This window comes from Lineus longissimus, chromosome 9 (genome assembly GCF_910592395.1).
Source record: "Lineus longissimus chromosome 9, tnLinLong1.2, whole genome shotgun sequence".
In the NCBI taxonomy this organism is placed as follows: domain Eukaryota; kingdom Metazoa; phylum Nemertea; class Pilidiophora; order Heteronemertea; family Lineidae; genus Lineus; species Lineus longissimus.
In genome coordinates this window covers 1,006,633-1,028,860 of record NC_088316.1, presented here as the reverse complement: position 1 = coordinate 1,028,860, position 22,228 = coordinate 1,006,633, and the positions used below count along the sequence as shown (strand labels likewise).

Below are 22,228 nucleotides of genomic sequence, written 5' to 3'. Positions count from 1 at the left end.
GGTTAATTTTGAGGAAAAAAGGTATATCCTATTCATAAGGCTAAAATTTTGCAAAAAAAAAATATTCCCACGGTCCAAGCCGAACGGGTTGAGAGGGTTAATGGAAACCTTGTTCCTAGGAAAAAGTTAAAAATTTCCTAATACATTGCTCCTGCAATTTTCATTTTTTGATCCTGGGTACAAGGTTGTTTATTAACCCTTGCAGCCCGTTTTGCTCAGACCGTGGGAATATTTTTTTTGTTGGAATTTTCATCGTTAAGGACAGTATTTAACTTTAATGGATGCAGGAGAGACAATGGAACAACCAGTCGCAGCCAGCGGGTTGTCCGACCATGTCGGGTGTCTGAGGCACAAGGAACAACCAACCTCTTCCAGCTGGTTATCTGACCACAATTGTCGTCAAAGGCAAAAACTAGAAAACCTCGGTTTCTCCTCCAATGAGTAACTGTTTGGGTTTGGAAAGTCGACCACACTCCTGATGCACCAGATTTGATCTCGGACAATGCTTCTAATCATATCCTCAATCACTTCTGTCACCTTCATCAGAGATAAAACACCTCAAAGAATTTGTTCTGAGAAATATCATGTATCAGTTTATTTACAATTATTTGCTACAAATATTTATTGACCAAATAAATAGTCAGTATGCATTTGTACATGACAAGTAGATGAAACATTGAAATTTATACCCCAGTGCTTCCACCTGGAGGATGGAAGTTGAACAACAGCTGAGCTCAACTTGCACAGCTGTGAAGCACTTCAATAAGTGTTTGTATTTTGTGCTGGGAAAGGGATTCCACAGCTACCTGAATACTTCTTCTGTAAAATTGGTTCAAAAATAAAGAGGTAAATGTTACTTTGGCCAGAGCAATACCTTGTGAAGTACACATGACGAGTTTTTAATTGTTGGCATTGAAAGCAGATGACAGTTGACCATTATTAGTACCCTTTGCCGCAGATGTGCACACCTAGAGTGAGCCCCTCCCCTCCCCCTGTCCCCTGCTTGCCCATTGACACAGTCAAAACAAAGAGGGTGGTGAGGCAAGCAAGTATGGCAAGAGGCCAGCAAGGAATTTAAAGAGTATTAGGATGTACAGGAAGAATGACTAAATCAATCTAAGATCAACTATTACATCACATGTTGGAGTTTCTATAGGGAAATCCGTTTTTTTTAATCATGGAAACACATGCGTAAGCGTAAATAAACCCTGCACCTCGAAAAATGAGAAAATCATGAACATGAATATGACTGCCAAGTCCTCAATGCCAGAACCTCAATAAAACAATCACCTTGCTAAAGCTGAACAACAAGTCAAATTAAAGGACGCGGAAGTGACCTATTATTACACAGGTCCCGAGCTAGACTCTCGTGACAGAGAGTCAATCCATTTTTTGACAAATCTCAGCAGTCCAGTGAGAATTTTGAAGTCACATACGTAACAGTTTCAAATTTGAGGTTCCTGGGTCAAGTTTCATACCAAAAGACAATTTTCAGGGGTTATCTTGAGCCCTAATCATTCTCTTCTTAAAAATGGCGCTGCTTTTCCCTTTGGATCTATATCCAACTATCCCAAGTACAGGCCAGACCCAATTTTGTAGTAACTTACAAAGTGACTAGTGGATAATTCCTTCACTGTGAAAATGCTTGATTACAAATCTGTGCCCTGCATACAGAACAATAAATAATGAATATGTACAACACAAAGGGCAAGTCAACATAGAGGTAACACCCTTGGCACCTAATAACTTGGCACAAAGAAGCCTTATATAATGACTAGAAGTAGTAGTCAAGTTATGAAATCCAAGCTGACTTAAAGAAGGGAGTACTCATAACATCCCAGAAACTGGCCACTTCAAGGGCATTCGTTCTCAACTGTCAACCACAAAGTACAAGCTTGCTTGTACACTGACCAGCGGTGATCAATAGACAACTTCACACATTCCCATATAAGGCTTTATTTTGGCTGGCAAATGCACATGTTGGTCTAAAAATAGGCCCGAACAATGGAAAGACCATGTGACATAGAAAGCCAAAACAAACATGGTGTGAAAATGTCTATAACTTCCATCGTTGAAATGTCACCTTAAAAGTGTTTGTTTTGTTGTCTGCGATCCTAATTGTCCAACGGAATCTCCTCCAGTTCAATTGTGGGTGTGCGAGATGATTAACCAACTGATGATGAAATAGAAGAGGAATACTGGGTAGACGACGAGGGCTTTCCGATGTGGCGGTTGACTATCTATGAAGAAGGCAGTAGAGGCTGGAATAAGAAGCACACATGATTAGCCTACCGCAGGTGATAAATGAAGATTGTTGTAAATAGCAAAATATTCGCTCAGTCTATTGATTTTGTTGGAAAAGAGGCACTAAATTGTATGCTTCATTTCCTTTCGCTACTTATCAATGCATCTCAGGTTTTCAGATCGCAAGCCTATTTCAAACAGACACCAACCAACACCTATCATTATACTTACCAAATGTGGAATAAGCGAATGCGATAATCACAGTAATAAATCGTACTACAAATAAAGCTGTTGTTCTTGGCGCTAATAAGATGATTCGGCAGACGATGAGGGCGATGGTAAGAGGCAACACGCAGTAGCCAAGAACACAAACACTTTGGAAAAACGATCTGAAACGAAAATGAGTGACGTCAGGTTGATTGTCAAGTATATCATTATTGGTGTAGTGGCTCAGGTCTCTGACTAGCAGTCATAAGGTCCCTGACTCTATCCTTAATGTCAGCATGAGACTCTGGGCAGGACTCTTTACCTTACACGCCACCAGTTGAAAATGCTCAGGTTGTAGCACTGATTGAGCAGCTCATCGGAGTCATACTGAAAGTTTTCAAGTCAGACCAGAGAATAAATGTAAAGCGCTTTGAGAATCTTGTACATTACAAAGCGCTATATGAGAACTAACTGATTATATACTTACATAGAGCCGCCTAATAGTTTAACATTTAGCGTCACAATAACTGCACCGACCCAATATATCACAAACACTTCAGCAAACTGAGGCCCTCCATCGTTCATATCATTAGCCCTTTCTGTGGAACCTTGCAACATCCTGAAAGTGAACATAAAAAGGTGTTTACTGAAATGCAATTTATCAAGTTCAAGTTTGAAATCACCTTGCCATTCAATCAGCAACTTTTCCTCAGGCTATTTCTTCGTGGCATCAATAATAGGCCAGTGTCTACATCTTCAGGTGGACAACTAGATAGCATAAATGCAAAACAAATCTTTCTGATCTAACAATATACTTACATCGCCATAAATACACATAATATCAATGGTCCCCATAAATCCCCTGAAAAAGCAAAAAGATACTACAAGTTCAACAATTTTTACTTAGAAGGAGTGTTACCAAGGTTCCATTGTAGATACATGTACTTGAAAACTTGAATATGATAATATTTACCCACGGACAACCATGAATTTCAGATTCAGGAGCAAAACAGAAATTTGCCTCAGGGACGGTTTACTTACATTCTTTCAATAAAGCTTTGCTTTCTTTTGGATATAAAACATGGAAAAATTTCTTCCCAACAGCTCGTAAGTCTCTCATCTGAAAGAAACAGTGACAAATGAAATGATGGAAAAGAGACTGTTCTTCTCTGCAGTCATTACACCTGATTACACACAGATTGTTTGTCAGTGACTTGGCCTATTCTGTTTCTTCTTTACGTATGTGTTATCAATCATCACTGGCCTAAATGAGACAGTCACCCAATGAGAAGTTCACTAATGTCTCCTGCATCTTTCTATTACCGTAACAGTCTAATCAACTTACGATTGTTTCTCTGACTGGCTCATCGAGAGTTGAGAACTCTTGGTCTTCTTTCTCAGGTGGTGCTCCAGGGACTGTGATGTCCCCCTCAAGGGGTACATCATTCAGCATCTGAAAACAGAGGATGCTGTCAGAAAAATGTGTACAATTCGTCTGAGCCAGATTAACGTCTGCCCTTCTGACTGTTTCAGCCACAGAGGTAGATTGGTTATTTTTAGAAACACAACCGAACCTGTACTAGCTGTAGCCTAGGGTCAACATGGCACTGGGGATGTGACCATCACTCAGGCACCATATGATGATCGATGAATGCTTTTATGTTTATGTTTTATGATCTGTCAAACAAACTTGTGACCTCGCAGTGTCAATGTAGGGCACCCCCACTGGCAGCCCCGCGCGCACAGTCACTAGTCAGGATGTATATCAGTCATAACGCGTGTTACCTAACTTTGTCAGAGACTCATATCTGTTCAAGACGTGCATTCGTGTTTCATTGACATACACATCTACATCTCTCTGCCATGCACTGTCTGCCATTGTCATTGTGCATGGTATGTAGTGCAATATTATTTGCATTGTGCGAGACTCACTGAAATCTGTTGGGGAAAGTATGGGGTTTCTCAGCGAAAAAGGAAGAAAGACGCAGGGTTGATGTAATGTTTTTATGCACACATTGATCTATAATTTTACTAGAATCTTCAGAATTAAGTTTCATTACGCTGTAAAAGAGAGATAGACCCCAAAAATAGTACGTTTTCACGCACCTGTTCTCTCTCAAACTCCACGTCAGCCATGATGGATTTCCCTAAAATGCCCGGATGTTCGCAATTTCCTGAAGGGGTTTCCCCAAACGCCAACCAGCAAGTCCCACGTGTACACTTTGTTTACAAATCACGATTTCATGGCTGTTGTCAATGCATATTTAGAGAAATGCTGCTGATTACGTTCTTAAGTATCCTCTGCATCACTGTGCAGGAGGAAACCGCCGGCAGAGATGCCCAGAAGGAGAAAACAGTGGAGAAAGACCAGAAACTTTCACAAGAAGACATTTGTATCCATTCTAAAAATAGATTTGTAAACACTATCGACATGTCTTGTCTTCATGTGGTAGTTGATCACTACAATAATTAGGCATGCCACTGCATCTCTTCTTCTATTTTAGTCGTCTGATGCTGTCAGAGGCTGGGACGGTGGGCGTTGTGGATCCGGGGGAGGGGGGGCTATCAACTGTAATCGGCAGCTAGCCGATGTTGTAGGGTTTTGGTCTGACTGAGCCAAAACTAAGAGACACAAAATCAGCAGCATTTCAACGACAATGGTCTGTTCTTGTTCCTTAATAATATCAACCAGATCTTCATCTTTTCCATCAACAAAGATTAGCCCATAAAGATGCCATCAAAACAATACTTACTCTAGATAGTTTTGAAAAACAACATAAAATGATTGGAATTGTTCTGGAAAAGTTATTCAAAGTAAGTTCCTTTCATAACAAATTTTTGGCAATCTTTTCTTTTCACAATGTGTTCAACCGAGGGGTCTTAATCTACTGATGGAGGGTGGAGACACTCTCAGATCTTGTCACAACCAGACTGGATAGTATACACCATAAGAGGACTGGAGACACTATGAGTCATTGTCACAACCAGACTTGAGACGCTTTGAGAGATTGTCACAACCAGGCAGTGGTGGTGCAAGTAGACGATGACTGTGCAAGCTATCAATTGACTTCACTGATGCTCTTGCATTTTGTTCTATCCAGGTTCTCATCGATGCCAAGACCACATTGACCGTGTTGGGTTTTATTCCTGGAGATCCTTTTCCTAGTAATAACGACACTATCAGGGATGGTAAGTATGCCACTCTGATGCTGTCAATCATTGCCATATTTCAGTTAAACTGAAGTTATTTTCAGTTCAACTGACACTACTTTAAGTGAAATTGATTATTCCTCTTCTTTCATTTCCAGCCTTGTCAAATATCGCAGAGAACACTGCATTCTTTGGCGACCTTATCCTACGACTGCCAGATATAACACACAATATATTTGATAGGAAAAAAGACTGGAACATTCTATTAGGCTGGAGCATTGGGTTCTGTAACAGCACTGGCTTGTTTCATGGCAATGATGCACAACTTTTACACTTGGTCAGTATAAAAACTCTTTTCGGGACACGAGTTGGATTGATAAACACTAATTCCACTTTTTCTGTGTTCCACATGCTTTGTGGTCAGTTACAAACATTAGGCGCAGCCAGTATGTCCAAAAGGTGGACATTTTCCAGAAAAAGAAAGGCATTTCACGGTCAATTTTTTAGAGGTACTTCAGTTTGATCTCAATGATTCTTGTCCGAAAGATGATTATTCCCACCCCCAACCCTCGGGCTATGCCTATCACTGATTTACAATCCAAAATCTTAATTTGATTTCTGTCTTCCTTCTTGCAGATGGCGCAAGAACTGAATTTTATAGAAAGGGATGCTGATTATGTTAATCCTTACTCGGAAAAATACACAAAGGTGAGTTGGACAGGTGACTTGTGGGAGAACAGCGTGGTTCTATTAACAGAGAGTTAGTAATATGATCAGATGTTAGCCTGGTGCGAGCTGCTTATCAAAATACTTGGGAGACGCTATTTAGCAGTGTTGATGCGTCTGTTTCACATAGGCCTATTTCCCGTATTCTAGGCCTTTTGTACAGCTGCCGGCTATAGTGTCTACATGGTATGTCTGCAGCACATCATGGAATTTTCTTCTTTTTCAGTTAATGCGAGACATTCAACAAAAGAAATCATCGGAGATTAAAAAGCAGAAAACGAAGAAAAAGAAAAAGAAGAAGGAAACAAAGAAAGGTCCGAAATTAAGCAGCCCAGGCCGAGTTGAGTTATGATTGTTAGCTTTTTAGGAATTTTACACAAAGTTTTTTTAACAGCTTTTTTGATATCTAGTAAAATGATAGACTGTATCCGTTTTTTTATGCTCTGTAGTTTTGGGGGAAGGTTGTCTTTGTTGGTTCCTTGGGGGGGATACTAGGCCAAGTATGTTTATTTGTGATGTTGATCTGTTATGAAAACTAGAAGCTTGGGCAATTTAGTATTTTTTCTGTAATACAATATTGTTACAGACATTCTGCAAGAAGCATGTGAAGAAGAGGTGTCATTTTAAAACATGGAATTGTTTTAGTCAAATCTGGACAAGACTGTTGTCCATTTGTAAATGCTTTGGCTGCATCATTTGGGGACACTTCATTTGATAAACATACTGTATGTTGTGAATTAATTGTCTATGCACAGTGTTTTGTTGTGGCAGACGTATATATTTGTCACATACATGTATCTACACACATGGGTTAAAAATCTTAAAAACAAGTGAATTGTGGGAGCCTACATCATTGGCCCCTCTCTAAAAGCAAGACATAATACCTCAGTGAAACTGCCATTGGGGTATGTCTCATAAGTCAAAGAGAGCAAAAGATAAATAAATGATGGTCTTCTTCGGATTTTATGATCATTTTTGCTAACTATTCACTTGTGAGATGTACCCCTGTGGGAACAGCCATCATCTTTATTGTTTCACCCGTATTGTCCTGTGCAAATCACTGTGGTTGTGCTGCGTACTGTAAAATCAGTCCAGGGCTGTTACAATTTGATTGATAGCGGTATCATGTAATGATATAGGTGCTTACACTTTGAAAAGAGTGAGGGCTCCTAGGCAAGTTAACAGTCTTCTTACAATTTTGTAAACATTTATGAGATAAGTCCGTTATCGCAGAAGATTTACCCAATATTTGTTTGAATAAAATCAGTTCTTTACATAGATTCTCGGAGTTTATTTCATGTTGTGAAGGCAAATAGTAGAGGAATAACTTGTGACGAAATGTCTGGTTGCTAGGATTTGGAAGCAGAACAGGTAACTTTTTGGATTTGGAAGTAGAAGAGCAAACTTTCAGAAGGTTCAAAGTTCTTGTAAAGCCCTTTATACTGTACAAGTACTGTCTCAAAGTGTTATAATCCAGAAAGGTTTCTGTAGGAAGCAAGGAGTGCATAGACTGCATGATACTTGGCCATTTTAGCCGAGCATAGAGTAGTGTTGGCCGAGTCATGAACCCATGACCTTCTGACCACAAGTCTAACTCTCTTCCATTGTGCCAATGCATTCTCCACGTTTAGCACTGTCAATCAAGACCCTTCCGTGAACACAGTGATCGCCAGAAACTGAAAGTGTCGCTAGAAACTGAAAGTGTCGCTGTCTGTTTCTGTAATCAACCCTTTTCTCTACCCAAAAATGTGACCCACTCTACCAAAACTAGGCGCTTGTCGCATCTGAACTCGACAGGTTGATACGGACTTGTTGTTCATTTCCCTATTGTAGACCTTTTGTGAAATCTATTACAAACTGATTTGGTCACATTTCACAAAAGGTCTACAATAGGGAAATGAACAACAAGTCCGTATCAACCTGTCGAGTTCAGATGCGACAAGCGCCTAGTTTTGGTAGAGCGAGTCACAAATACGGTACCGACAACTGTTACCAGATGGCATTCATATCCCTCGGGAGAAATTGGTGCATAAAATGGACAAACTATATTGAAATAATATGTGTATTTACATGGTTGCAATTTCTCAATACAAAATATAAAATTGTCTTTTGGTTCAAAATGTCTGTAGTTAAATAATGACAAGCATCGACAACGTTTTAACTGTTCCTAACTCATGTTCACATACGTTTTTCTCACAGGTCTCAAGAATGCCAGCCGGGCCTTCTTCTGACTGCAAGTAAATCTGTCCAAGCTCTCAGGGTTTTCACCAGAACACAAATTCTCGTCATCCTGCCGGGTCCAGAATGGCAAATCTGTAAAAAGGGTAGTTTTGAAATAAGTAAACTGTAAAAGTTGAGGCTAGAGTGAGAACACATCATCCGACCCGGGATTGGTCAAGAAGGATGACGTCAAAATGAATACATCGAGCATACACGGGCACATTTTAGTTGAAAAATATCGCAAGTCCAAAACCTGATGTTGCAGGGCCTATGTGCCGATCTAAATCCGTACATCTTGTGAAAAAAGTCTCAGGATAAAAAAGTTTTCTATTGATATGCAAATCTTAAACATCTTTTAAATTTTGAAATTTTATAAATGATTGTAAGTTCTTCTAATGGGGAAAAACAGTTGAGTGTCTTTTGTTATTTGTATTCCAAATCCATTTCAAAATGCCTTGTTTACAGACTAAGGTACATCCATGTTACTTTTATTCTACCTACCTGCTCCCTGAAGGAAAGACACTGCATCTCCTACATTTCCACTGAATGACCATAGTATTTCCTTTACCCTTTCTGGATCTAACTCAAAAGACGACTCCATGCCCTGAAAATCACAAACATGTTGAACTAAAAACTTTCAAAGAAAATATACTGTGAACCTCAACATTTTCACAATCTAATTTTTGTGTTTTTTCTTTTCGTGATTTTTCTTACCGGAATCTCAGTTTTTCTCAAAATTTGCAAAAATAAAAATCTTGCAAAATTCTTGGTCATGCTTTGTCCGATTCTGACAAAGTGTTTTCAGAAACTTAGGCCTTGGAGAAAACATGTGTGTGACTCTTCTATTTGGAATGCAGCTTAAGAAGAACTGATTCTAAAGTGATTGTACAAATGACAGAGCTTACCTCCAACACCTCGTCCGCTTCTGATTGTGATAGCCGCATCGGTCCTGCATCACTTGCATCGTCTGCAACAAGAAGGACATCTCATCAATACAAGACTAATATAAGGACAGTTTGGTGCGGTGGGTGACCAACTGAACCAGGTCATCGACGTCATCCAATGGGATGACATCGATGTCTAGTTCAACTTACCATCATCACTCTCATCAGAATCCAAATGCAGTTCTCCTTCTTCGAACGTTTCATCCATCTCCTCGGAGCCACCCTGAAAGACAAGATACAATTGTACTCGAAAATATTTTCTGATAGAAGCAACCAAAAGAAGTTATACTTTTTAAAATCACTGGTACGTATTGAAGTATTGGAAATGTTTTATACCAAGCAGCCATACCTGTTCATCCTCGTCTTCAACTGTCTCTTCTACATGCGCCTGCTTCAGCATTGGCGACGCATCACTGTCCGAGCTCATTGTTTCTTTCGCTGTCTCCATCCCACCGCTCTCATCACCCGAACCCATCGACTCCCTTGCAGTAACACTGTCTCCAGTTTCCTCACCAGGGCCATCAGATTCCCCCGTGGGTAACATCTCTTCATTCTCACACTCACTGGAAGACAGCCCAATCTCTGACCGAGTAGCACTAGCAGATGGTGGTGTTTTCTCAACATTGACAAAATATTTCGATATTTTCTTATGATTTAAACTCTTCTGGTTCACCTGTGGTGATAAAGTTCTAGCTCTCTTAATAGCATTGACTCGGCCCCCTGGGCTGTCAAAATCATCAAAGTCGTCACATTCCGAGCTATTTCCTGCCGTGGATATATTGGAAAGTGTAGCAGCATTAGAGTCATCTAAGATCCGCCGTCTTTTGCGAGAATTCGCTTGAACTCGAACCTGATTTTTGGAAGTTTTTTTAAGTGGTGTTAGCTTGACGGGCGTTTTTTTCTTTTTGTCCTTGTTATCATTACCACTCAGCCCCGGCAAATCATTACCGTCCCCGATGTCAAAATCCGTCCTCAAAACAAGTCTTTGTTTCCTTCGACGCGACATTTTATTCGAATCCTTCACAGCATCGACATTATCAGACAAACTCGGCCCATTTTTGTTCGAGTTCTCCTCAACAGGTGCTTGAAGACTGGACATTTTCTTTGGCGGCGTTTGCTTGACTGGCATGTTTCTGTTCTTCCTGGATTCTGCAGATGTTCCCGTTTGAGGGTCAAGGTCGCTACCATGGTCACCATTCCCAGTAACTATGTTTGACGATGAGGAACAGGCATCTGACTCTGCACCTCCTGCTGCCTTCAAAAGTGTTTCGTCTGTTGCACTGACCTCTGAGATGACATCAGAATCAGTTGAGGTATCGTCTATCTCAGGCTCCTCGTTGTCTATAATGGGAAAAACAGAAAAGTAATGAATAGAAAATAAAGAACTAGTCTCATCATTAATTTATCTCATATTTAGCCGCAAACTTGTGTCAAGTAGAAGCCAGAAATTGTAGTTCCTTAAGGCCATTCCAGTTCATCCAGAAATACAATCCTGGGTCCTCTGACTTATCTGAGGGTCATCAGGGCAAAGCTTCATCATACCTGCCCCCAAGGAACATGTTTCATGGGGCTTGTTTGGGACAACAATCATAATTACCTTTTGGATTAGTCTTGAGAGCTGGGTAAAATCTGCAGAGGTCCTTGGTGACTTTGGGCGGCAGATCAAAGGCTCGCAGGTTAGGCTGTACATATTTAATGTAATGGTCCTTCATCGATTGCCAGGTGTGGCTTGTAATCTGAAGAAGAAAAGAAAAATTGGACATTTTTTTAAATCCCGAAACCGACAACATCAGTGAATCCTTACTAAATGGTTAATACACCTAGTAGCCCTGAACCATTCCATATATTCCTTTGCAGCTGATAATCAGCTTAGAATTCATTACTTACCCCGAGTGACTCCATTGTCTTCCAAACCGCATTTCCATTCACCTTGAAGAGTTTGCGATTTTCCACGAGGTAGGTTATTATAGCCTTGTCCTCATGTACTTGATACATTTTTCTCCTGCGGAAGTAACAACGATATTGAGAATTGAGTAGAGGAGGCCTTGAGCACTAGGCCTATATGTATTATGCTCTCCCATAAGTAATCGATTTGCAATTGGCATGGCTTCTAGGAGACAGGACTTTGATTTGGTCATCAGGCTGTGTTTCTTAATCATTCTGTCTCAAGAAATCATGGTGTAGTTGTCGACATGTCTCAACTTGTACTCAATTTGTTCGTTAACAATGTAAACAACTCTCAACTACTGTAATAATACCATGTAATACTAACCCCTTCATTGTTTTGCTATTGTAAGCAATGAGTGTGGGCATCAAGTCATCAAATTCATTTGTCAATTCATCCTGATAGTCCAGGTGCACCTTTGAATAAAAGGCCCCCTTTGCGTCAGCAGACATTCTGAAATTAATTCGAAAAAATCTCAAACTCGACGTTAAATTTCAAACGACATACATTGTTATTGTAGGCCTTTAAAAACATTAAAAAGTCATTTCTATAACAATATCCAGCAAGGAATGACATGTTTTAGAACATTACGTCTAACTTGAAAAAAAACCATTGCTTTTCAAGGGACACTTTGGAAAAGCTTAGAGCAGCATTGTTGACAGTAGCTGAAAAAACGCTGAGTATATCTACAAAACTTAAACATTATCATTTATTATATATATCATCCCCACCTGTAATCCTCCAATTTCAACTTTTTATCTTTGTCAGTAGAATCTTTGATGAAATTTATTGAGAAGAAGTCAGTAGCACCAGACGGCAATGTTGCTCCCTCGGTCGCCATTCTGGAAAACAGAAAAGAACAAGCTCAAAGTAGTACAACCATGACTGGACTTGATGCCACAGTGGACTCACAAACAGATATCACATACTCAGAAAAAATTCAACCTCAAAATAAATATAAATCAGACACAGAAACTTACTTGATGACACCTTCCATCTCCCTCTCTGTAGTCAGAGCAAATCGTCCACCATGATGCTGGAAGAGAAAATAAATCATTGCAGTTTGACAAATTAGAGACTGAGACTGAGAGAGAACCATTCAATCATTCATTGAGATTATCTATTTGATTCTAATTTCTTGTGTCAACAGAAATAGCGACTGACAGTCTGGACTGAGTCAGTGTGACATTCCTATGAGGAAGAGGATCAGTATCGACAGTGAGGAGGGAATCCATTGATGACAATGACATGTCCTCGGCTGTTGGATCAGCACGTCACATGACACAAGTCCAGGCAAAATCCATATGTAGGGCAGTGTCAGCCAGTGAGATTGGCAGACGTTGCTAGCCACACCCAGCCACAGAGAGTCAGATGGAGAGAGAGAGCAGCATCCAGATTAGATGGAGTATGAGTAGGCCCTACTGCATGGTACTCACTCAGTCGGTCAGTCTCTTACTTAGTGTTGGCATGCATAGGCCTACCTAGGCATGTAGGCTAGCCTAGGCTACAGTACCACAAGTACTACTCAGTCTATTGTGCGTGTTGAAGGCCTAAATGTAATGTTTGTTCCTACAGTAGGGTAACTTACAAAAACATCGGCTCTTAAATCAGCCTTTTCACTGCTTGGGGCCATATAAAATGACATGGGTTCCCCATTTTCGTGCACAAATATTTTTTTTGAAGATTTCTTTTTGGCACCGTCCGCCATTTTGACCTTTTTGAATTTCCCGCTAAATATTTTTTGCAGCCGGATTTTCGAAATAATAAAAGATACGTTTTAAAATATACAACAAATGTTCTGAATTTGATACTTCAGCATTTGTATCAATATAGCTTTATTCATTGTTAAAACCAATATATAGATTTTTATTAGGTATGTAAAAATTCCACATTTATTCTATCTTGGGCTAAAAATCTAAGATTTGACAAAAGGGGTATCCGATCGTTTCGCTCCCTGACCTTTTCGCTCCCAGTCGTTTCGGTCCCTAAGACTTTTACAGTACAAAACCCTGGGTACTCAATCCCAACGAAAAGTCCAAGGGAGCGAAACGACTTCGATTTGGAGCAAAGCGTCTGGGGGCGAAATGATTATGGAGCGAAACAAACGCAATTCGACAAAAGGTCAAGGTTATCCTACACATGTTGTATCAAAAAATTGCAAATTTCTCATTCAAGCTCGTTTTTAGGGTCGAAATCGTGTAATAATCTGCGATGGATGCAAGTGCACTTGGAGCAGCAGGAAATGACCCCCAATTGAAGCATTTCATTGAAACAGAAACCCAGAGACAACGATTTCAGCAGCTAGTTCACTCCATCACTGACGAATGTTGGGAAACTTGTATCGACAAACCCTCAAATAAACTTGACCGAAAAACAGAAAATTGCATCACAAATTGTGTAGAAAGATTTATTGATACAACAAACTATGTCGTCAATCGGTTGGAATCAGTTGCTGATACGTCGATGAGTGCTGCTGCCGCTGGAGAACAGCCAGGGTCAAAGTTCAAATGGCAATGAATAAATGGGCAGAAATAAATGAATAATGGGCACCCGGCATGGGCATGGCCCTGGGGTGATGATTTTGCATTGCCATTGACAAGCCTTCAAATTGATTTGACAGGTAATTGCATCTTACATTGCGTGGAGAGATTTATCGCTACAACAGACAATGTACACAGACGAGACCAGCAACTGCTGGTGAAGCAACGGATGCTGTCAGACCGGTCTACATTGGCGTTACTTTATTTGTGTTATAGCTGAGTGATGCGATAGACTGATTTAATGAAGCATTCACTTGATTTCACTACGGAATTAAATTTCTTGTCATGGTGTGTGGATTGCAGACATTTCTGTTTTGGAAAGGGGAAAGGACATATAATATATCATGAGTCAGGAAGTGGACTATGGTGCAATGAAATGGTGATGGGATGTCGAAGTTTTCTTTTGTGAGAAAAATAGAATGTAACTTTGAAGGTGGACTTTCAATGGAGACAGAACGACAAGGACAACTTTGCTGCTCGGTACCATTATTGCTGCATATTGGCATTCATTACAATCGAACCTTGCCATCATGTTTTTTGTGGTTAAACTATAACATATATCTGTCTCGACTCTGATCTTGTAATAAAGTTTTCTGACGCAAATTGTCATCAATTTTCTTCGGATATCTGTATGTGACTTATTGCATTGGACAGTGTCTTGCATATATGCATTGTGATCTTTTTAACAGCAAAATGAAGTCTTCGTCAGCTCAAGGCAGATAGTCTGTCATCTGAGGCCAAGAACATGTCCTCCAGAGAGTTGTCCGTCTTCCTTTACCCTTGCCAGTATTCATCAGGCATCAGGCAATTTCTGCGATATCTTCCCATCACAACCTATCCAACAAGCACTTTCTGTCTCCACCATTCATGAAACGTCATCTCAAAGACGTCCTTGCACAATATCTTGGTTGTGGCACTCGCAGTGTCTTCCACGCACAATCGTATGGGAGATGGGTTGATGAGTGATGTTCGTGGCAAGGTGGTGACATGGTTGTCTGGCATGCAATGCAGTGGGATGGGCTGTGCTGGGACAACTTGTGTACAGAACAGAGCAGAGACGGATTACCTGGGATGAAGTTTGTCACCTGGTTGAGCTGGGACTTCTGACAGTTTGGAGTAATGTTGGGTGGGACACCTCACGTGTGGTCATTCTGGGACCTGGTTGTGACATAGTCTTTATAGACTGCAAGGAGGAGCAGCCTGCAATTTAAGCCTGGTATTGCAAGGCTAAGAAGCTGTGATATTGCATACAAGGTCCTGGGATGGGTTGTGCTTGGGCAACTTGTATCAAAAAGTGCAAAACAGAAGACATAGCTTAGCTGATGCAGATTTAATATGCTTTTCATGTTCACTGGAAGCATGATAAAATAATATATTACATCTTGAACTATTCATGACAATTCCTTAGGAATTCTACAGGACTGACAGGTATTGCTGATAAGGACTAATGCTCATCTGGAGACCAGCTGAGATCGTATAACTTTTCCATAACATAGAGAGCAATACACATCACACCAACAACCAGCCTGTGAGAAACAATTGTAGTGTTTCATCACAAAATGAAAAGTATCCGTTTGGCAAATCTGAGCAAAATGGCCTAGTTTGGAATTTATGGCCACTGAAAATAAATCCAGGATATATTTTGATATCTTTGGACACCACAGTTTTACTGTTGGCCCGAATGTTCTGAAATTTGAATTGTCTACCCAAAGTCTTGCATGATATTGCATCTCTTTTTTGTTATTTGAAAAGCCTTACCTTTCAGTTAGGAATATTTTAGGAGTCCCAAACCAGCTTTAGGCCTTAACAGCAGATCTGACGCATTCAAATAAATTACAAATTTTTTTCTTGAAATAAATCATAATTTCATTCAACTAGCAAAGTTCATTTGAACTAGAAGCAAGATTCTCAAACAAGAATTGCTTTTAGTTCGAGTAAAAAGCATATATTTGACCACTTTCCCAGTTTTTTCTTTATGAATAAACAAGTTGGCCCATACTGCCTTGAAACTCTTCCAAACAGCATGAACTAACCAAATTTTCTTCCTCTAGTGCTCTAAATACAGTACTAAGTTGGTTGGGAGAGCTCACAATATTTTTTTAACTTTTTATCGAGAAATAGGGAACCTACTCTTTTCAAGTTGTACTTTATTCCCAATCCTTTATATAAAACTTCCAATATACATACACAACAAATGGCTTGTTTAAACTATTTATAGATATCATACACCGACACCCCATTCATGCAAAGCATGGATAGTTTTATCCCTAAGAGGACTGAGAGAAACTGCCCAAGTTCTGCCAAAGTCAAAGCTAGTCAAATTACATTAAAGGTCAGGTATGCCTGGGTACAATGTATGCCAAATGACGACTTTCTAAAATCAACAAAAGACAGCCACAAACAAAATTTAAACAATTTTAGGTTCTGACGCTCTGAGAATCCCCGGGTTTTTCGAGACACTCTCAGGAAGGTTTTCGTCCTCAAAGGGGTAAATGCAGAGTAACAGACAAGAATAGGTGAGGACATTTACATAGTATAAAACACAGGCTTTCTTTAACATAGAAATTTGATGTTCCTTGAATCAAAGAGAAGTTGATTTGGTCCAAAAAGATAGGAAATTGGTTATATATTTAAGGCAAATGAATAAGAACAGTTTTACAGTAATTGACTGCTGAATCAAAGACACGCATTTAGAAACTTCAAATTCAAATTGCAAACAGGAAAAATGTTTTCTCACACTTTATCTTAACACTTTCAGCGCCATCTGACGTAATTTTACGTCTTGCAAGTTCACACGGTTGAGCCATCCGACGTAATATTACGTCGCGTTTTTAAATTTCCCGCTTTGTCTTCGAGGCGACTAGCAGCGCAGTATAGGGGAAAACAATTTAACTATACAGCGCTTGAAGTGATAGTATGATGTTCAGCCAATGTGCTATTTATAGCCAAGATTGTCTGCATTCGAATAGGCGCAATGGCGGGTCGAAGATTGATGACGGGGGCAGATGTAGCCGAGAGTATGCCAAAAAGTGGGTATTCGGAAAGACACCAGATATTACTGTTCTATGTGTGGGGTACCATTGTGCAAAATCAAGTGCTTTGCTGACTATCATTCCAAATTAGCATTGTAAAGAGATCTAACAAAGAAGAACCAACACAGAAAATTTCATGTAATTATCTTTATTCCTTCTATTGTTTTCATAATTTTGAAAAAGGGTAAAAAGGGGCGTAACCTTGGCCCCTGGGGGAAGTACGCTAAATATGGCTGGGCGCTGAAAGTGTTAAGACAAGCACAACAAGTTTGTTATAAATTAACCTTGGCCAAACGGTACACATAGTTTTCCACACCTCAGTGGGTGTTTAAGCTCACAAGTTGCTGAGAAGTTGAGATTTCTACAACAGGAATGTATTATGATGACACAATTTGGGACAACATGTAAAAAGATCCAATACTTGAAGAAAAGGGGCTCATAGAAAACACACACACACACCAGAACACCATTTTCAATGAATTAGGGTGATTTTCACACATTACACCAAAACAAGATTTGTTTACTTTCATCAGGGAAAGTAAGTGTAAACAAATGAGCTAAGATGTCTAGGTGCGAAAGAAACGCCACACATGCAGAATAAAATGGAAACCAAATTTGAAACGGATGTTTTTTTGCAAAATTTTACATGTTGGGCCACGAAAATAAAGGGCTTCACAAAGATGACTGAAAACACTAACACCCACGGCTAATAAACCAGCAACAAACTAATCATATAATCTCGTCAACATAGACTCTGATTTGGCATCTCATTCTGCTAAAATAAATATACACTCGGCCAACAGCACATTCTAGAAAGCAGATAAACTGGTGAATTCACAAAGTCAGTTGGCTCGTAAAGAATGACCTTCCCAATAATAAATTGGGTTCTAACGATAGGCAACGGGTTCCAAGTTTTATGCTGGCACCTGCCACCCAGTATCGTCGCTTCAATAAGATGTCATTGTCAGCCTACAACATGGACTATTTCATATTGTACTCAAACCCAGTTATGTAACATTGTAGGCTGACATCTTATCAGCCTACATAAGTGGGTTTGAGTACAACATGAAATAGTTGCTGTCTTCAGAAACTTTCCTACAACAGCATTTCTACAGTGTCACTTTGAAAGCATTCATGTAAAAGTAGATGTAGTTGACACTAGTTATCTGCTGTCGTCTGTGTACTGTTTGCTATACTGACCCTACCAAGAAAAAGGACTGTGTCCACAGCTCACATGCAAGCAGGGGCATCCCAACACCGCAAATATCTTACATTTCTAATCAACAAGACGGCACCACAACAATAAATTACAGTGAATGAAATGATTACATAACAACTGCCATAATAAGGATCAATTCGAAGAAATTCTGAAAATATATTACACGCAAATCTATACACAAGTAACAGAAATATGTTCTGAATTCTGTGAACTGATTTTTTGTACACCCAGTACAAGAATGGGCGATAAATGACGTGATGCCATTGCTGCAAATCAAACAACATCTAGGAATGTCGCTTTCAGAAATCTCCACCGTCAACAAAAGCCAGCTAACTAATCAAAATAAAACTCAATAGTCAAGATTGAGAAACAGCAACAGTAAAACATAAGAGAAATGTCATGCCTAAATAATACAGGGTGTATCTAAATGCAACAAACTAAACATTTAGGGTGTAGATTGTTCTGTGAACCAATTAAGTTTCAAGTAGTGAAATACACACATCTTAACTTTATACAGCCCAAACCCCTAGGATTTATATACAATGGAAAGTTGTCATATTTTTGATACAAATTACCTTGAAGTCTAGAACTCAAAAATAATCATATGTACAAACCTGAATTTTGTTATGATTCATGACTGTTCAAACAATCTCATGAGATTCCACGCTTTTTTACTCAAATTGCCCCATTCTGATAATTTCCCTTCAAGTGCCATAGCAACAGCTATTTATATTCTTGGGTGTCATAAATTATTATTTCAAGGTAAAGAATCGATGAAATATCTGTAAAGTTTGAGATGACAGGCCAGCATTCATTGAATAATAACTCTGTCTCAAATAGTTGTAACAATTTGAGAAATACCACAATGCAACAGTCGCTGAAGCCCAGACTTTCCAAGTTATTGAATGGTTACAAATTGATTACTTCTTAGCCCTCACATATACATGTATTGTGAGTGAACCAAACGCTTCTCCCTAAAGCCCCAAATCCAACCAAATAAAGGGTACCGTAATCTTAACATTTACGAACACAACAACAATACACTGAATCAGTTAAGGTGATCGTGCCAACACCTCAAAAACAATCTTATTTGTACAGCAAAATACACTTACAGAGAGCCAAAAATAAAAAATTTCAACAATATTTTCTCGCGTGAAGATGCAAACATGGACAGTTTATAATGATAAATTCTTCTTTTGGCTATGATTAGAGGTCATGCAGAGACGTCATTTCGGTAGCCATTTTGGACGTCAGTCTGTGGCTACGACCGTGCTGATATTACCAACAAAGTTTGCCACGTGAAGATAACGTCTTTGTTGACGTTGCCACACATCACTACTGCAATATTTGTTGTAAATCTGACATCCAAATGGCATATTTATTTGATGACGTCATGTGCACGGCCTCTTTTGACTTCATACAGTAGAGAGCTCACTGATTCAAGATGACTATGACCAGAATATGGATAGGCAAGCTTCAAGAAGACGGCCAAGACTACTGGACAAGAGAATGACCAATATCATACGAACAACTGTTGAGCCCTTGTCTGGTGTTGTAGCCCGTGAAAACAGTGCAGCATCAGTCTCAGGCAGGCTGACCATTTTCCAGAATTGTGTCTATTCAAACTGCTTTACACTGCAGGCATTCTTATTTCTGTAAGACTTACACATACGCATCGTGATCAGCTTACCCCAGCAAACCTGTCTGTATATAACTACAATGTAAGGCAGCTGAGATCAAGTCATCAAGTCACAATTTGAAGTGGAGTCAGGATGTACTCATATGGAAAACCATACAAATACATTCCACCCTGGCCCTGCATGGAAAACCACAGCAGGATGCAAGGTATGGAAATCCATACAAATACATTCCACCTTGATAATGTATGGAAAGCCATTCAAACACCTTCCAGTCTGACCCTGTATGGAAAACCATACAAATACCTTCCACCCTGGCCCTGTATGGAAAACCACAGCAGGATGCAAGGTATGGAAATCCATACAAATACATTCCACCTTGATAATGTATGGAAAGCCATTCAAACACCTTCCAGTCTGACCCTGTATGGAAAACCATACAAATACCTTCCACCCTGGCCCTGTATGGAAAACCATACAAATACCTTCCACCCTGACCCTGTATGGAAAACCACATCAATGTACACAACCGTCCAGCAACTTTGGGCAAAGAACAATATATACACATCAAAGGCAATGTACACAGTTGCAGCAGCAGCGGGCAATCTACTCGTGTTGTTCCAACCAAGAGGGTGTGGACGCATTTGGAGGCTGCAACTTGATGCTGAATCGCTTCATGACTGCCTCCAGCTCGGCCTCGTTGCCGGAGAAGTACGCAGCGATGGCATTGTGGAACAACAGCAGCTGTTTATGCATGACCTTCACCTGGAATAGACGACGGCACATTAGTACAGAATACTTTCCTAAAACATGAAGTTGAGAGCCAAGGGTTGACTGGGACATCTTTTTTTAAAGCTCCATAAACAATATTTGGTAATCTAATGTGATTGCTAACTTCAGCAGAATCCTTTGACACTGTTACCATTTCTGAAATCCTGGCAAAGGAACTACATATCAGTACTTTACCTCTTACAAAAGATGACAATAACATATCATGCTTTAAGACACTTACACCCATCACCTGATAGAAAAGTACTTCATGCAAACAAATAGACAATCACACTGCCCTCGTATTGAGTTTTCCCCAAACAAACAGCAACCTGGTCAGCCAAACTGAAAGTGCAACCGCCCAGTCCACAAAACCATACAAAATGCAAAAACACCCCATCAGACAAGACAGTCGATGTGACGGCCGGCAGTGTGAGGAAGCAAAAGCAGTTAAAAACTTTCAAATATTGAGCTTTTTTAAAGTTATCAAAAGTTCTGTCCGTGAAAGAATGAGTTATGACGCATCGTACCTTCTTTATAAACTCTTGGTACAGACTCCTAAGGAGTATTCTCCAAGCAGATCGAAGGGTATTTGCTCTGCCAGTACTGACTTCCATTACACCGTGAGGTCCCGGATGTGGCACAGGCACGTGACGGTCAACAGATCAATAGCAATCGATCAGTCGTGACAAAACCCACAGAAAAGACACATACATTGTATACCACTGGACACAAAAGAGAGATACCGCACAGGAGTCTACAGTATTCAGTTCATAGTTCTTAAGAGACTTCAGAATGGATTTTGTTGGTGTGATCAGGACTTTTGTTTTAGAAATTGAGTTTTAATTTGTGTGAACTACTGTATGATTCACAATAGGAATGTATCATGGTAGTGCATAAGCGTTTTACAACACATATCGGGAGGCGCCCATTTCACTCAAAATGCACAACAAGGACAAGATTATACTAATATAAACACACATGGACAACAAAGGGAATGCTGACCAACTATAAGCAAACGGCTCTGGCTAACTGAGGCACATTTGGTTGCTAACAATTCTGAGAACGAATTATTAGAGTGGGATGGCTCCTCACACAATTCTTTCGAGATGATGTCCGATACACGGAAGATTAACTCGAATATTGAGCTTGAAATACATCTCTCTAGAATGTCACAAGTTTTGAAAACCTTCTCCAAAGATATACATCTAGACACAATTGAGATGTTGTCTCACTTTCCCCCCTCTTCTTTCCTACATGCATCAATTAGCCAGAGCTTGTATTATACAGTACAGTGGAACCTCCCTTAATAGGGGACACCTCTCTATTAAGGACACTCTCTCTATTAAGGACACTAGTTTTGGTCCCAAATCGTTTTTTCCATTCAATTTGACCTCTCTAATCAGGACACCTCTCTAATGAGGACAACACTTGTCAGTCCCGAGGGTGTCCTTTATAATAGAGAGGTTCTACTGTATATGGTTATCGCTGATTCAATGATAACTCCATTGACCTCCAATTAGCTCAAGGTCAAGGTGGAGAAACAAGGTCATGAGTTTTTCAACACAGCCACAAAACAAAGTTTGATATATTTCA

The 22,228-nt window shown here is 39.8% G+C and overlaps 4 protein-coding genes across 10 annotated transcripts in view; 1 reads left to right on the top strand and 3 right to left on the bottom strand.

The window, feature by feature from the left end:
• Positions 1-582: 582 nt before the first annotated feature.
• Positions 583-4,617, bottom strand: LOC135493811 (protein YIPF6-like). Its single transcript, XM_064781391.1, has 7 exons — positions 4,558-4,617; positions 3,797-3,904; positions 3,493-3,571; positions 3,271-3,313; positions 2,939-3,070; positions 2,476-2,633; positions 583-2,261 (listed from the first exon to the last, which is right to left on the bottom strand). The coding sequence occupies exons 1-7, from the start codon at positions 4,585-4,587 to the stop codon at positions 2,143-2,145; spliced, it is 669 nt and encodes a 222-aa protein (XP_064637461.1). The 5' UTR covers positions 4,588-4,617; the 3' UTR covers positions 583-2,142.
• A 17-nt stretch (positions 4,618-4,634) lies between these two features.
• Positions 4,635-7,601, top strand: LOC135493810 (coiled-coil domain-containing protein 134-like). Its single transcript, XM_064781390.1, has 6 exons — positions 4,635-4,844; positions 5,144-5,265; positions 5,553-5,640; positions 5,760-5,938; positions 6,238-6,309; positions 6,554-7,601. Exons 1-6 carry the CDS (start codon positions 4,724-4,726, stop codon positions 6,677-6,679), a joined length of 708 nt encoding a protein of 235 aa, XP_064637460.1. The 5' UTR covers positions 4,635-4,723; the 3' UTR covers positions 6,680-7,601.
• Positions 7,602-8,401: 800 nt separating this feature from the next.
• LOC135493740 (telomeric repeat-binding factor 2-interacting protein 1-like) lies at positions 8,402-13,143 on the bottom strand. The gene is made up of 11 exons (XM_064781282.1): positions 13,025-13,143; positions 12,417-12,472; positions 12,168-12,278; positions 11,764-11,889; positions 11,379-11,493; positions 11,089-11,227; positions 9,841-10,832; positions 9,642-9,714; positions 9,453-9,514; positions 9,049-9,151; positions 8,402-8,640 (listed from the first exon to the last, which is right to left on the bottom strand). Exons 1-11 carry the CDS (start codon positions 13,079-13,081, stop codon positions 8,495-8,497), a joined length of 1,980 nt encoding a protein of 659 aa, XP_064637352.1. The 5' UTR covers positions 13,082-13,143; the 3' UTR covers positions 8,402-8,494.
• A 2,016-nt stretch (positions 13,144-15,159) lies between these two features.
• Positions 15,160-22,228, bottom strand: part of LOC135493090 (arfaptin-2-like) — a 30,415-nt gene continuing 23,346 nt past the window's right edge. For 3 of the 7 annotated variants that reach the window (XM_064779950.1, XM_064779951.1, XM_064779952.1), the window contains one exon: positions 15,160-20,629. In XM_064779950.1, coding sequence (XP_064636020.1) covers positions 20,471-20,629 — 159 coding nt within the window. In that variant the 3' untranslated portion in view covers positions 15,160-20,470. The remainder of the gene's footprint in view (positions 20,630-22,228) is intronic. The other 4 variants (XM_064779954.1, XM_064779953.1, XM_064779956.1 and 1 more) reach the window with 2 other exon arrangements.

Bases quoted from the DNA above. Each gene is read 5' to 3' on its own strand.
- LOC135493811 (XM_064781391.1), bottom strand. From the start codon at position 4,587: ATGGCTGACGTGGAGTTTGAGAGAGAACAG. The intron at 3,572-3,796 runs GTAAGTTGATTA...TGTTTCTTTCAG, and splicing joins AGCCAGTCAGAGAAACAATC to ATGAGAGACTTACGAGCTGT. The intron at 2,262-2,475 runs GTAAGTATAATG...TTCTTATTCCAG, and splicing joins ATTCGCTTATTCCACATTTG to CCTCTACTGCCTTCTTCATA.
- LOC135493810 (XM_064781390.1), top strand. From the start codon at position 4,724: ATGCTGCTGATTACGTTCTTAAGTATCCTCTGCATCACTGTGCAGGAG. The intron at 5,641-5,759 runs GTAAGTATGCCA...TTTCATTTCCAG, and splicing joins TAACGACACTATCAGGGATG to CCTTGTCAAATATCGCAGAG. The intron at 6,310-6,553 runs GTGAGTTGGACA...CTTCTTTTTCAG, and splicing joins ACTCGGAAAAATACACAAAG to TTAATGCGAGACATTCAACA.
- LOC135493740 (XM_064781282.1), bottom strand. From the start codon at position 13,081: ATGTCATTTTATATGGCCCCAAGCAGTGAAAAGGCTGATTTAAGAGCC. The intron at 12,279-12,416 runs GTAAGTTTCTGT...TCTGTTTTCCAG, and splicing joins GAGATGGAAGGTGTCATCAA to AATGGCGACCGAGGGAGCAA. The intron at 9,152-9,452 runs GTAAGCTCTGTC...TGTGATTTTCAG, and splicing joins AAGCGGACGAGGTGTTGGAG to GGCATGGAGTCGTCTTTTGA.